Genomic DNA, 12,139 nt, shown 5'->3' on the forward strand with positions numbered 1-12,139 from the left:
AGGGCAGAGACACTGAGGTTGATCAGCCAATGGAGGGCGAGAAACTACTGGAACGACTTGGTGACGTGAGGAGCATTCCATTCCGCCAGCAGTGGGCGGTTGCCACAGCTGTTTTAGGGCCCCCATCATAGGGGCTCCTTGTCTGGAGGAGGCAGCCTCTTGGCTGGGGAGGAGAAGTCGCTGCCACCTAGGCTGGCCGGCACAGTCCCCTGGGAGTGTCCACTTCCTGCCGTCAGTCCCCGGCAGAGTTTGGGCTCCCAGGTTCAGGTAACAAGGGGTGGGGGTTGGGGTCTCCAGGGCTCGGCCGCCTGGTGGGCTGCCAATGCCTTCACTGCATCGGGACGCGTGGACATTGACACTGTCCCGCTCAGGTCACCAGCAGTGGAACCCCTACCCGGGGTGACTACACGTGGCGGGGTGTGTGTGTGAGTGTGTACGAGCGTGTGAGATGGCGCGTGTCCCAAGCTGCCTGGGGCGGTGGTCCGCTGCGTGGCAGAGAGGGGGCGGGCCTCCTGAGGCCGCACCCGCTGCCTCCCTAGGACTCAGGCCTTGGCCCCCAGCGGGTGGGCCGGTCGCTGATTCTGGATGGATTTTGATCTTTGTTCTCGCAGGCCTGGATCCCCTTCCTGGTCTCTTCTCCCGCTGGGCCAGGTTATCACGAGATTGTTTTCCAGGTTAGTTTTACACAAAGGAAGTGTTCTTTGCACCTTGGAGCCCCCTCCCCTTTCCGAAGCCTTCTACTTTCTGATTGCCGGACTCATTGCCTAGTCTTTCTTTGGACCCTTGCCCTCTCCAGCCGGGGAATGATTTCAAGTTGCTTGTTTCTGATCAGTCAGTTGGGCTGCAGACTTCCGCCTCAGTCATGCCAGCGTGGGGCTTGTTGTGTCAGTAAACAGAGGCCACAGCACCACACTTGAGAGTATGAGAACGGTGGCAGTGTTTGAGAAAGGCTTGGCCTGAGGATTTAGGATGCTAGGTAGAGATGGTACTTATGAAAATGTTCCAGAAAACACCTTTATGACAGATTTTAACTGCTGCCACCTCCCCGCCTCCAACCCTTGGAGAACCTCTCCTGCTTAAGTCAGCCTTCCACCTACAGGTCTGTGATGTGGTTTCATTAAGATTCCCACAAATGTTAGGCTAGACTAGACCAGCAAGATTGGTTCATTTCCCAGACTCAAGAAGTTACCAAGGGTTTGATAAGGGGAAATCTGTTTTGAGTAAATACAACCTGGATAAGTGTCCAGAGTGTCCCAAACCTCCTAGCCTTCCCAGAGGGTGACTTGTTCCCTGGTGTGGTACATATTTGAGTGGCTAACTGAAGAAATAAGGTGAAGAAATGGAGGAAGGGAGGGTATGGCTCTTTGAGGACAGAAACTATACTATTATTTTTAGTCCTCTGAATGATGATTATAGAACGATGTGGTATAGTGCAAAGTGCCTTGGATTGAAAGTCTGTAGACATGTTTTCTTTGCTTAGCTTTGTGGTTGTGTGACCCTGGATGAGTTATTTTCTCTCTCTGGTCTTCCCTTTGCTAATTTCTAACCAATTAATTGGGTTATCACCTACTAAAACCCTTCTAGCTCCAAGGTTCTATGATGAACAAATCATCAGTATTATATTGGAACCATGGGGGGTGTTATTTGTTAAGAAGATGTACTAACTTCCACCTCCTCCTTCTTTTTGAGAACTTTTAATCTTTTCTCCTTTCACCGGACAAACATAGATTGGAAATAAACTTTTCCCACTTCCCTACCCCCGCCACCCTTTTAGGCTTATCTTCTGCCTCTGGGAAAAAAGGGTTGAAATTAATTTTAATATTCCTGCCTCATTTTTTCCTCTTTTTCCTAGGGTTAGAAATTGGACTTTTGATGATGTTTGACCCAGCGGCAGCAATAGCAGGCAACGTGATTTTAAAGCTGGGCTCAACTTCCGTTTGTTCTATCTTGTAATCACAAAGTGCATTTGGAGCAGGAATTCCAATCATGTCTGTGATGGTGGTGAGAAAGAAGGTGACACGGAAATGGGAGAAACTCCCAGGCAGGAACACTTTCTGCTGCGATGGACGCGTCATGATGGCCCGGCAAAAGGGCATCTTCTACTTGACCCTCTTCCTCATCCTGGGGACATGTACACTCTTCTTCGCCTTTGAGTGAGTACTCATTGAGTAGAGTTGCCTGACAATGATATCTGTGAATCTAGGAGAAGGACTTTTTTTTCTGGGGAGTTTGTGGGTGGTGCTTGGATGGTTGTCACTCTGTTCTTGAACAGTGTCTATACATCATGCCAACTGAATTCATCGCTTTATGCTCATAGCAGAGTATGTGTTGCCTAAAAAGACTGAGACCTTTGATCCTAATATTATAGCACTGATATGGGGCTACTCCTGGCACACTTGGGAAATAAAGGAATTTGTCTTTATTGCTCACCTCTCCTTTTCAGTGGTCTCCTTAGGTGCTTATAGATTCCCTATTCCTTTCCCCTCCTAAGCCCAGGAGCACCCCCTGTGGTCATAACTCCACCCCACCATACTCACCTATTCTGTTACTCTGGGTCCTGTAGATTTAGGGATCAGCTCTCAGCGAGCTGTTGAATTCAAAAGCCAACTGAATGGGGAGTCTGCAGATTGGTTCCAGCCTCAGCTATGCTGGAAACTAGCTGCGTGTGTGGCACATATGTGCTTATTAAGTGTGAGCTGCTCCTTCTTTCACTCAGAATCACTCAGCATAAACAACTCTCTATTTTGTGTGTGCTTGATTACCATTTTTTCTGTGATGTAATAGCCAGTAGTAGAACCATTGTTCAAAGTCTGTATAGGCCGCCTCTCTAGGGGGGTGGCTAGTTGGATTCTAGGGTACTGTCACAGCACTGCTGGTTGTACTGAGAATGCTATACACTTTGGGGATGGGAGCAATGTTAATTGGTTTGGGGTTATTATGAGAAGGGCCTTGAGGAGCCAAGAAGTGTGTGTAGACTGCGAGCCACACCTGACTTGAGTCTGCTGTAGTTCATATACATGGGTAACCTGGAAATGGAGTTCCTATGCTGTGGCATGGCCATGGCAGGGAGCAGGGAGCTCTTTGGCCAGCCTTCGTGGATAGTTAAAATGAGCTCTGGACTCTTGGGGCCCATTTCTGTCCTTCTGTAAGGGCTTCAGGCTTTCCCAGTGGATCAAGAGGGAATTTTTTTTAGCTGCTTTGCTAGACTTCTTGATGGTTGCAGCTGGCTTGAGTAATAGCAAGGGGAGGAAGGGGACCCAGTTTATAATAAGACTAGGAAAGTAAGGTCAGAAGAACTCTTTGTCAAAGGCACTTTTGCTTCTGTCAACTTTGTGAGGTATTTGGCAAAGTCTGGCAGTTTGATCACGATTTCTTAGCTGCTTTCCAGTCTGAGTTTCATGGCTGAGGGTGTGTGTGCACAAGTGAGCATGTGCAGTCGGGCAGGCATATGCATAACACCAAAAAATTTCCCCCCTCTTTTGACCTATCTCTCCAAGTTTTCTTTGTTTTATTCCTGCCTTGTTTCTTTTTGGAAGTGCAGAACTGAACTCTGCTTTCTATCATTCTTCCTGTCTTTTACTTCATCCCCTGCTGAATCACTAGCTCTTTTTGTCCCCACCTCCATCCCTTTTGCCTTGGGGTTAATTTTTTGTCATTGAAATAATTCGAAACAGAAATGAGATTTGTTTCCAAACCCTAAGAAAGCTGGTAATTCTGGGCTCAGGAAAGCTCTGGTTTGACTGGTCGAGGGAACTTGAAATTTGGAGCTATTGGTGTTTGGCCCTTTTTGTACCTGGGAGCCACACAGAGTCTGATTTGGATCTATACCATTTAGACCTTGAAGGCTTCTGAAGAAAACTGCCTGTGGGATGAAGCTTATAATTAGCCAAGTTACAGTTTGACACAGGCAGGTTAAATGTTCTACCAAGATGATTTTTCCCCCAGATTATTTCTCATGCTTTGCCCTCAGATATGAAGGATGAGGTTGTTTGTAAATTGCCCAAAGTTCCAGTTGTCTGTGTGATAAATATTTTTTAAGTTTATTTTTAAAAAATATTTTATTTGTTTATTTTTAGAGAGTGGGGAAGAGAGAGAAAGAGAGAGAGAGAGAGAGAGAGAGAGCAACATCGATGTGTAATTGCCTCTTGCATGCCCCCTACTGGAGACCTGACCTGCATCCCAGGCATGTGCCCTGACTGGGAATTGAACCCGTGATCTTTGGTTCACAGGCCCGCACTCAATCCACTCAGCCACACTGTGATAAATATTTTTTATCACAGGGTGATAAAAATTTTTGAGGGTAGGGTTGGGGGAAGGACAAGGGGGAGGAGAAGGAAGTAAATATATAAGCTGAGCAGTGGAATGGGGAAGTATAACTCTGACCAAAGGGGAGAGGACCCTGGTGAGGAATCCTTTTCACTGTGTTTGTGAAATGTGTGTTTGTGTGTGATATACAGATACACAGATACTCTAGGTGGTGACTGCCTTGTGCCTTCTTTGGAGTCTGTAATTTACTACCAACCACACAGTGGCAGGTAAGGTCTAGGGACAGAATATGGGCTCCTTCATTAGTATTAGAACTCAGGGAGACCTCAGAAAGTTAGCTGATCTAGTCCCCTGTCTTCATGCAGCTGAGGGTGACAAAGGGCTGTTTATTTTCATCCTCAGACTATCCAGGAGCTGAGACTCCACTTCCTCTGACTGCTGCATTTTTGCCTTGGGGAAGAGAGTCTATATTCTGAGGCACATCTGGATCTGCATTTTTGTAACAGGGTCCTGCTTGCAGCAGGTGCTTAAGAACAAGTGCGAGTTGATTTATGACTGCCCATGGCACAGTCCTGGGTCGGCCAGATGGCTTGAGAAATCTGGTCAGGGATGTGGGTGCCCCTTGATGAAAAACATGCAGTGCTGGTAGTGTCAGTGGAAATCCTTTTATTTTTGGAGTTTGCCTTTACACGTTTTGTTAAAGGAGGGACCCGTAATTTTCAGTGGACAGACAGTAGGTTGAATGCATAGAAAGAAAACATGTTTTTCATCGAGGAGTTAGTTAGCTCTGTATTGTTAGAAGTGTTTCTACAGAAGACAGGTGGCCATCTCTCAGTGCTGCTGTCACAGAATGGATTTTTGCCCGGGATGGGCAATTGGACTAGATTGTCATTCAGCCTCTTGCAGCTCTATCGAAATTCTGTATAACTCCTGTGTCTGTCTGAAAGAGTCAAATACACACACATAGAAAAGGAGAGGCTAGAAAATTATAGGTAGGTAGCTGTATTTAAATATGTTTATGTATTTAAGTATAATTATTTCTATGGGAAGTGTATTTAAATTTAAAACCAGTGAAAATTGTACAGTGCTTAAAAAAAAAAGGATTTCTTAATTTATTCTTAGAATGAGATATCTAGGCAATGTGAGTGCGCCTGCCAGTTTCAGCTTTGAGCATGTGAACCCTTCTCAGTCCTTTCAGCCCAAACACGGTTCAGCTCATATGATGAACGCATAGCTACCTGCTTGGCCAGAAAAATGTCAGGACACTAGAGCAGAATGACACTGACAACCTGTGAGCTGTCCAGCAACTGAAAGGTGATTGTGTTATTTCTGTTCACTTCCACTTCCTGCTAAAGCTTGGAGAAAGGACCAAGTGCACTGTTTTCTGGAACTGGCTTCTTAGATGCCTCTTGTAACTTTGTGACTAAATTGCTAGTGGGGTCAAGGTCCCCAGACTTCTCTTGTGGCAAGAATGACTGTGTGACTCTTCACCACTGAAGTAGAGGCAGCTTGCTGCTATGATAAGCGCTTATGCCTCACTGTGCTGTGTATAGAAGGAATCTTATCAAGGCGCTATCAAACTTCATTGGACTGACCCTCATGGCTGTTTGTGATGTACAGAGGAGTCATTGAATTGGATGAACTGAAAAACACTTTGTAGCACTGCTTAGTAATTGTCTCACTTCTCTCCAAATTCTACCTCTCTTTTAAGTCCCTTCTTGAGCCCTCCTTTATGAATTTTTTTAGTAATTTCTGCACTTGTGAGACTAATTGTATTGCACATACCAGTCTTTTAACATGTAATTATATGATGTTTCTTTTTTTTCTTTCTTTTTTTTTTGCCGTTTCAAATGAGTTGGTTTAATTCCATGTGATACAGAATTCTGGAAGGAACAAAGACTGAAGAACACACTTTGACAGGATTCTGGGCTGGGTTTACTCTGATTGCACAGTTAAGGTGGAAATGGCAGAGTGAGAAGAACTAAAGAGATGAGCCACTGCATGACCATTGTTATTTTTTTTTACGGAAGTTTATTCATAAATGCACAACCAGCTTCAAGACAACACTTCATTCTAGCTATAGGTGGCAAGAGATGTTATGACAGGGAATCCAGATGTTAAAACAGGAATAGAATAAAGGATCACCACTGCCCCAGGCACAAGGAACAGCTCACTTTTTGCCAGATTTCTTAATTTTACCTGTGGCCAGGGGACCCTTCCCTGAAGCCTTCACTTTTAGTGCCTCAAGCTTCTTCTCCTCCTCTCTTTGCTTCAGCTTGAATGCCTTATCTTCCTTGTCCATCTCCTTGGCCTGCTTCTTGGGCTGCTTCAGGCACTTCTTCTTGCCACCTTTGTGGCTGGACATTGTACCTGCCACTCCTTCCCAAGACGTTGCCCTGATATTTCCTGTATTTCTGAATTCTACGGTTATTGTACTTGGAGCTCTTTCAATATCAGGGACTATTTTCTATGTCTGTGCAAACCCCAGAGTGTCCTCCATCAGGCCTTATATAAAGTAGGTGGTCAGCAAATGTTGCACAATTAATACATCCCGGATGCAATTAAAATGTAACAGTCTTAACTCACAGGATCATAGAATAATAATTGGAGACTGTCCCCACCCTTTTAGCAGGTGAGGAAACCAGGACCACGTAAGCGAGGTTTCTTCATCAAGATGAATTAGCCTTCCATTTCATTGTTAGCTTTTGAGTATGGAATCCTGAAGATATTCAGATTACTAAAGCTGTACATAGTGCTGAATGCCAGACCAGCATATTTCTGGTTCTTGGTAGCTAGTGTTTGTTATCTAGTGGTATCTAGGTTATTTGGACTTCCCCAGCTCATGCTCCTAGAAAATGAAGTGGTCTTTGTGAAATATTGACAGCATTCTGGCATGGTATTCTGATAGCCTTGCAAGATCAGGGAAGCCTACCTCTAAGGGTGAACCTACAAAGTAACTTTTGTGAGTTCCGAGGGGTTATCATCTTGTGACCATTCCTAGTCTCTGCTGCCAGGGTGAGGATGGCTCAGAGAAAAATTCAAGCAATACAATTCTCCCTACCTTGTTACTCTGTGGGTGATCCTGATCGGAGGGACACCATGTCCTGAGGAAAAGTGGAAGAGAAAAGGCACTCTGATAACATAAAGTTACCAGGTTTCAGGAGACATGGGGCTATGTAAACCAAAGCCAAACTCTGACATGAGAGAATATCTGTGTTTGTAGTGCAAGGCCCAGGTTCCTGAAGTTCCTTAGGTGAGATTGGGAAGAGGACTGAGAGGTGAGATTGGGAAGAGTGACTTTATCATGATCTCTAACCAAGAGAACATTCTCTAGAGAATTGATTTGTAGGAGTTCAGTCTTGTGCTTCATCTTGCCTAAGATTTTGTCTGTGACTTGGCCAACCAAATGACAGTTTTAGAAAGGAGTATTTGCCTCTTTGTTATCAATTTGTTATATAGTCCTTAGCTAAGCTCAACTTCCTGATATTAGAGAATGATTGGGTTATGTCTCCTGAAGAGTGTGCTTTCCTTTAATAATTCCTTGTGGTTCTGTCATTCAGAATTTATCTGTATATTTCAGCTTCTATTACTTTTAGTGGTAATGAGTTTCATGCTGTTGATCTCCATTGAATGCATCTCCCATCTTTTCAAAATGAGTCTTAACTGAGTGTAGTGATTTTCTATTTTGGGAAAGGTGAACACAAAGAACGGTGGTGTCCGCCAGCATGCTGAAGTCAGTGGAAGTGTTTATTGAGGGAAAGAGGAGACCTCCTAAATCTTTCTCCTCAGAGGGTATTGTGTTTAAGAACGAAGGAGGCACCTTATGCCTCTTGCAACAGCAAGAAGCTAGTGAATTCAGGGTAATTAGGAGGATACTTCTAGCATGGGGCAATGAGAAGACAGGAACCTTATGATGATGATTAGATATGACCAGTTGATGGAGGACCTTGGAATACTGACCTGTGGAGTTTGGGGCTTAATAGGCAACAGGAAGTTGTTATAAGTTCTTGAGCAGGAGTATATTATAATTGAAATTTGTTATTTGTTGATTTGTTATAATTGAAATGTTAAATTTGTTATTATAACAGAAATTTGGTGACTACTTAGCAGGTTTGGATAGGGACTTTGGCCCCCCGTCAGTAAGAGGATGGCTCATTGCCTCAGTATTGAAAACATCCTGCTTGGTTAATTTTCCCTGTTGGTACTGGAGCAAAACAGGGTTATGCATTTACCTCTGACCTTCACATAGCAATAAATCTGGAGGCTGGTTTTAAATTATGTTTTTACTGTCCAAAGAAACTTATCCCTCAGCAGATTCTAAGTGCCATCAGAAGAAACTTGAACCAGTCTTATGGGTGGTTGTACATGTTTAGAGTGCCATACAGGTAGGTAGTATGTAAGAGGACAGACAGCTGTCCATATCAGGAAGAACTTATAGCAGAAGCTTATTTCTATTAGGTGGTTCCAAGGGCCACTGTGGGACTCTCTCTAATCCTCAGGTGCTTCCTGCTTTTGTAAGCACAGCTATTCCTTAAAGCCACCCTTAATAGCTGCTTTGGGAGCAGTTTCAATCAGCCACCAGCTCCCAAGAGAGCTCTTCCCTAACCATTTATAGTCCTTAGAGTCTAAAATACTATTTTAGCATGAGATTATTAGTCTTATCTTATTCTTTAGCTGTTTTATATGTTAGTTATGTTTTCCACAACAAAATTAACTCCTATTTCTCTTGTTGTGCATTTGTTGGACCCATAAATGTTGATTGAGTGTGCTGATCGAAGAGAACAACAAAAAACAGCAAGAAAGCTATTAGGGAGACTTAGAAGCAGAGTATTATGTAGATAATCAGTCCACGCTGCCAGTCTGTGAGGCAGAGCCCTGCCATGGAATCTGTCTGGTTCCTTATGGGTTCCATTCATGAATCTCTTTTGATTTTTTTCATGTGAATTGAAGTTTATGTCATTATCATTGTCCCTCCAATAAAGTAGCATGCTAAGGATGGGGGATGGTACGTGACACACCAGCCCAGCCTGGCACTGCTGGTTACTGCTGGTCAGTACCACCATGTGGTCTGTGGCAGATGGGAGAGTCCTGTCATCTAGCCCAGCTATTTCCTGAGCCAATCAAGAAGTTAGTACTGGAGGACTTAAAAGGATGATGCCTGTTCAGGTGGCAGAAATGAAGACTTAGTGGGGGACATGGTTGTATATATGAAATTCATAAGAGAGAAAAGCAACTTCTAACCCCCTAGAAAGGAGAAAGCCTCTTGATACTTTGAAGACAAAGGAGAGTTCTGTTTCCAGAAGTGTGTGGGTGTCATTATTCCAAGAAGTGATGTTGAGGGAAAGTACTAGGGAGTCTCAAAACCAATTAGCTTATATTTGTGAATGGCAGATCCAGTCTTTTAAGACAAATTAGTGATGTTTTAGGATACTCCTGACTTTTAAAAAAATTTTATTGTTATTCAATTACAGTTGCATGCCTTTTCTCCCCATCCCTCTACCCCACCCCAGCTGAACCCACCTCCCTCCCCCACCTCCACCCTCCCCCTTGATTTTGTCCATGTGTCCTTTATAGTAGCTCCTGTAAACCCCTCTTCCCACTGTCCCCACCCCACTCCCCCCTGACTATTGTTAGATTGTTCTTAACTTCAATGTCTCTGGTTATATTTTGTGTGCTTTTTTTCTTCTGTTGGATACTCCTGACTTTTGAGGTCAATGTTGGGAATTACTACCAAGTCTTCACATAGCTTATTCCTGTCAGAGATAGATCTCTAGCTTACTGCAATGATGTGACTAACCTAGGGGGATATTTTTGATCATAACTATTAAAGACAGGCATGATGGGTTGTAGTTCAAAACAGTCTTAGCTGCTGGCTCTCTAAGTTTCTTCTTAGTCAGAGTAGAAAGCCTGCTGGTTCCACATCTGCTTTCCCAGCCACATTTACTAGTGACAACTGGCTGCTAGTAGCCTCATCTCTGGAGAATCATACAATGAGCCTGTTGTGTACTTGTTGACATACAAAGTGGATTGTTTTAGCAGGTGCAGAAGATAGTCTGTGTGGTGATTACAGAGACCTTTATCTGTGATGGTGTAGTGTAATTCAAATCTAAGTTGTTCTTTGTCTGATTGACAAGCAGCTGTTGGAAGGGGACTTAGTTAAACTTGGGTGAGTTCTTTGCATGAGGGCAACATTAATTTTGTGTGTGTGCATGCACGACAGTGTGTCTGTGGATGTGTGTGTGTTTTCTATTCTCTCTGTAGCTTTTCCCTGTAATAAAACAATTTAAACTTCTTTTGGTGTCCAATCAGATGGCTCTCAGGTGAAGACTGTACACCAGGGCAGTTTGAGTCCTGGAGACATTACTTCTTTGTTTCCAAGAATAATCTTAGGAAGATGGCTGATTTCTGTTAGTGTGGTGATTTCACTTGGTGTGTTCATGAAATGGACACTTGTGTTTCTCCTGTAGCCTTTGTGTTCCTGATAAGTGGGGGTGACTTTCATTTCTGAATTTACTTCTTGATTATCTGTACCAGTGAAGGGGAACAGTGGAAAAGAGGGTACTCCACAAGCTTGTGATACTCAAAGACCTTAATTACCCTGAACTCAGTTGGCTAGATCCTTGAGTTCTCCAAATATTTCCCCTTACCCTTGGTGTTTAGGAGAAGAAAGTACATCCTCCAAAAGCAAGCAAAGACCAATGACTGTTAAAAACAAATAAGCAGGCAAGCAAACAAAAAGCCACAAAAATCATTTTGCAAGTTCACTACATATGTTCACCTTCATGGCAAATGGCTCAGCCTAACATTACAGTTGGTTTGCCACCCACCCCGTGGAGTTGTGTGTGGCAGGGATCAGGGGAGGATCACATGGGGATTGTTCCAAAACTGCAGCGTGTGTACAACCTGTGATTAAATGTTTGCTCAGAGTGGACAGCAGCTTGCTTGATCCCTATGCCAATGAAGTAAGACTTTTTCCTTAGCTTACTTTCTCTGCTCTCCCTCTGGCCCTTGCTTATCTACTTATAGTCTGCCTTCAGGAGGATGTCTCTACATAGGTCAGTGATAACTGTCATCACATGCTCCAATTTATTTGGTTTGAGATTCAGTTTTACTCAACAAGTATTTGTTGATAGCTTCTTTATTCCCATACTTGTATTAGGCTCTTGGAGATATAGAACCATAATGATAATGTTAGTAGTTGACATTTACTTAGCATTTACTGTGTCAAGTGCAGTTCTAAGCACTTTATTTATATTCATGCATTTGATCCACAGAATGAGCTCATGAAGTACTATTATTTTCAGAGATAAGGTGACTGAAGTTAACTAATTTACCCAAGTAGGAGTTGGTAGAGCCCAAATTTAAACCCACACATCCCTTCTACAAAAAGACAAGGTTCTTGCTCTTATGAAGTCCAATTAGAGGAGATGAGGTCAATACAGTACAAAACAGCCAGGAAACAATACAAGGCTCTGGCAGTGAGGACAACGGGGAGAGAGAAGGGAGAGATTAATGCAGATTAGGATAAACCTTTTGGAGGAGGCAAGACCTCTCTAAATCCCAGAGACTTTGTCTATCAAATGGGCATAATGGACTCTACCTCATAGATTTCATATGAAAGTTGGATGAGTTCATGCATATAAAGAGCTTAGTGCTGTGCCTGGCATATGGTGAGTGCTCAGCAAATTATGGTTGTGATGATGACAATGATAGCATTGATGTCTCTTGGATTTAACAGATGAGTAGGGTTGGGATGTTCAGAGAGGAGGAGGTATGGCCTTTCAAGTGGATTTGGATGAAAGAGGGAAGGGGTGCTCAGGAGATACAATTTCCTTATTTCCTTATGGCTACTAGTTGCCTACTAGCTGAGCTA

At 43.5% G+C, this 12,139-nt stretch overlaps 2 protein-coding genes across 3 annotated transcripts in view; one reads left to right on the forward strand and one right to left on the reverse strand.

Moving 5' to 3' along the window:
* The first annotated feature begins 71 nt into the window (after window positions 1–71).
* ZDHHC9 (zinc finger DHHC-type palmitoyltransferase 9) overlaps window positions 72–12,139 on the forward strand; it is a 35,978-nt gene continuing 23,910 nt past the window's right edge. The window contains exons 1-3 of one of the 2 annotated variants that reach the window (XM_053917214.1): window positions 72–267; window positions 612–674; window positions 1,853–2,153. In XM_053917214.1, coding sequence (XP_053773189.1) covers window positions 1,987–2,153 — 167 coding nt within the window. In that variant the 5' untranslated portion in view covers window positions 72–267; window positions 612–674; window positions 1,853–1,986. The remainder of the gene's footprint in view (window positions 268–611; window positions 675–1,852; window positions 2,154–12,139) is intronic. The other variant, XM_053917215.1, reaches the window with a different exon arrangement.
* Window positions 6,109–6,631, reverse strand: LOC112310671 (translation machinery-associated protein 7B-like). The gene has a single exon (XM_053917216.1). It carries the CDS (start codon window positions 6,629–6,631, stop codon window positions 6,437–6,439), a length of 195 nt encoding a protein of 64 aa, XP_053773191.1. The 3' UTR covers window positions 6,109–6,436.

Source organism: Desmodus rotundus, chromosome X (assembly GCF_022682495.2).
Source record: "Desmodus rotundus isolate HL8 chromosome X, HLdesRot8A.1, whole genome shotgun sequence".
Taxonomy (NCBI): domain Eukaryota; kingdom Metazoa; phylum Chordata; class Mammalia; order Chiroptera; family Phyllostomidae; genus Desmodus; species Desmodus rotundus.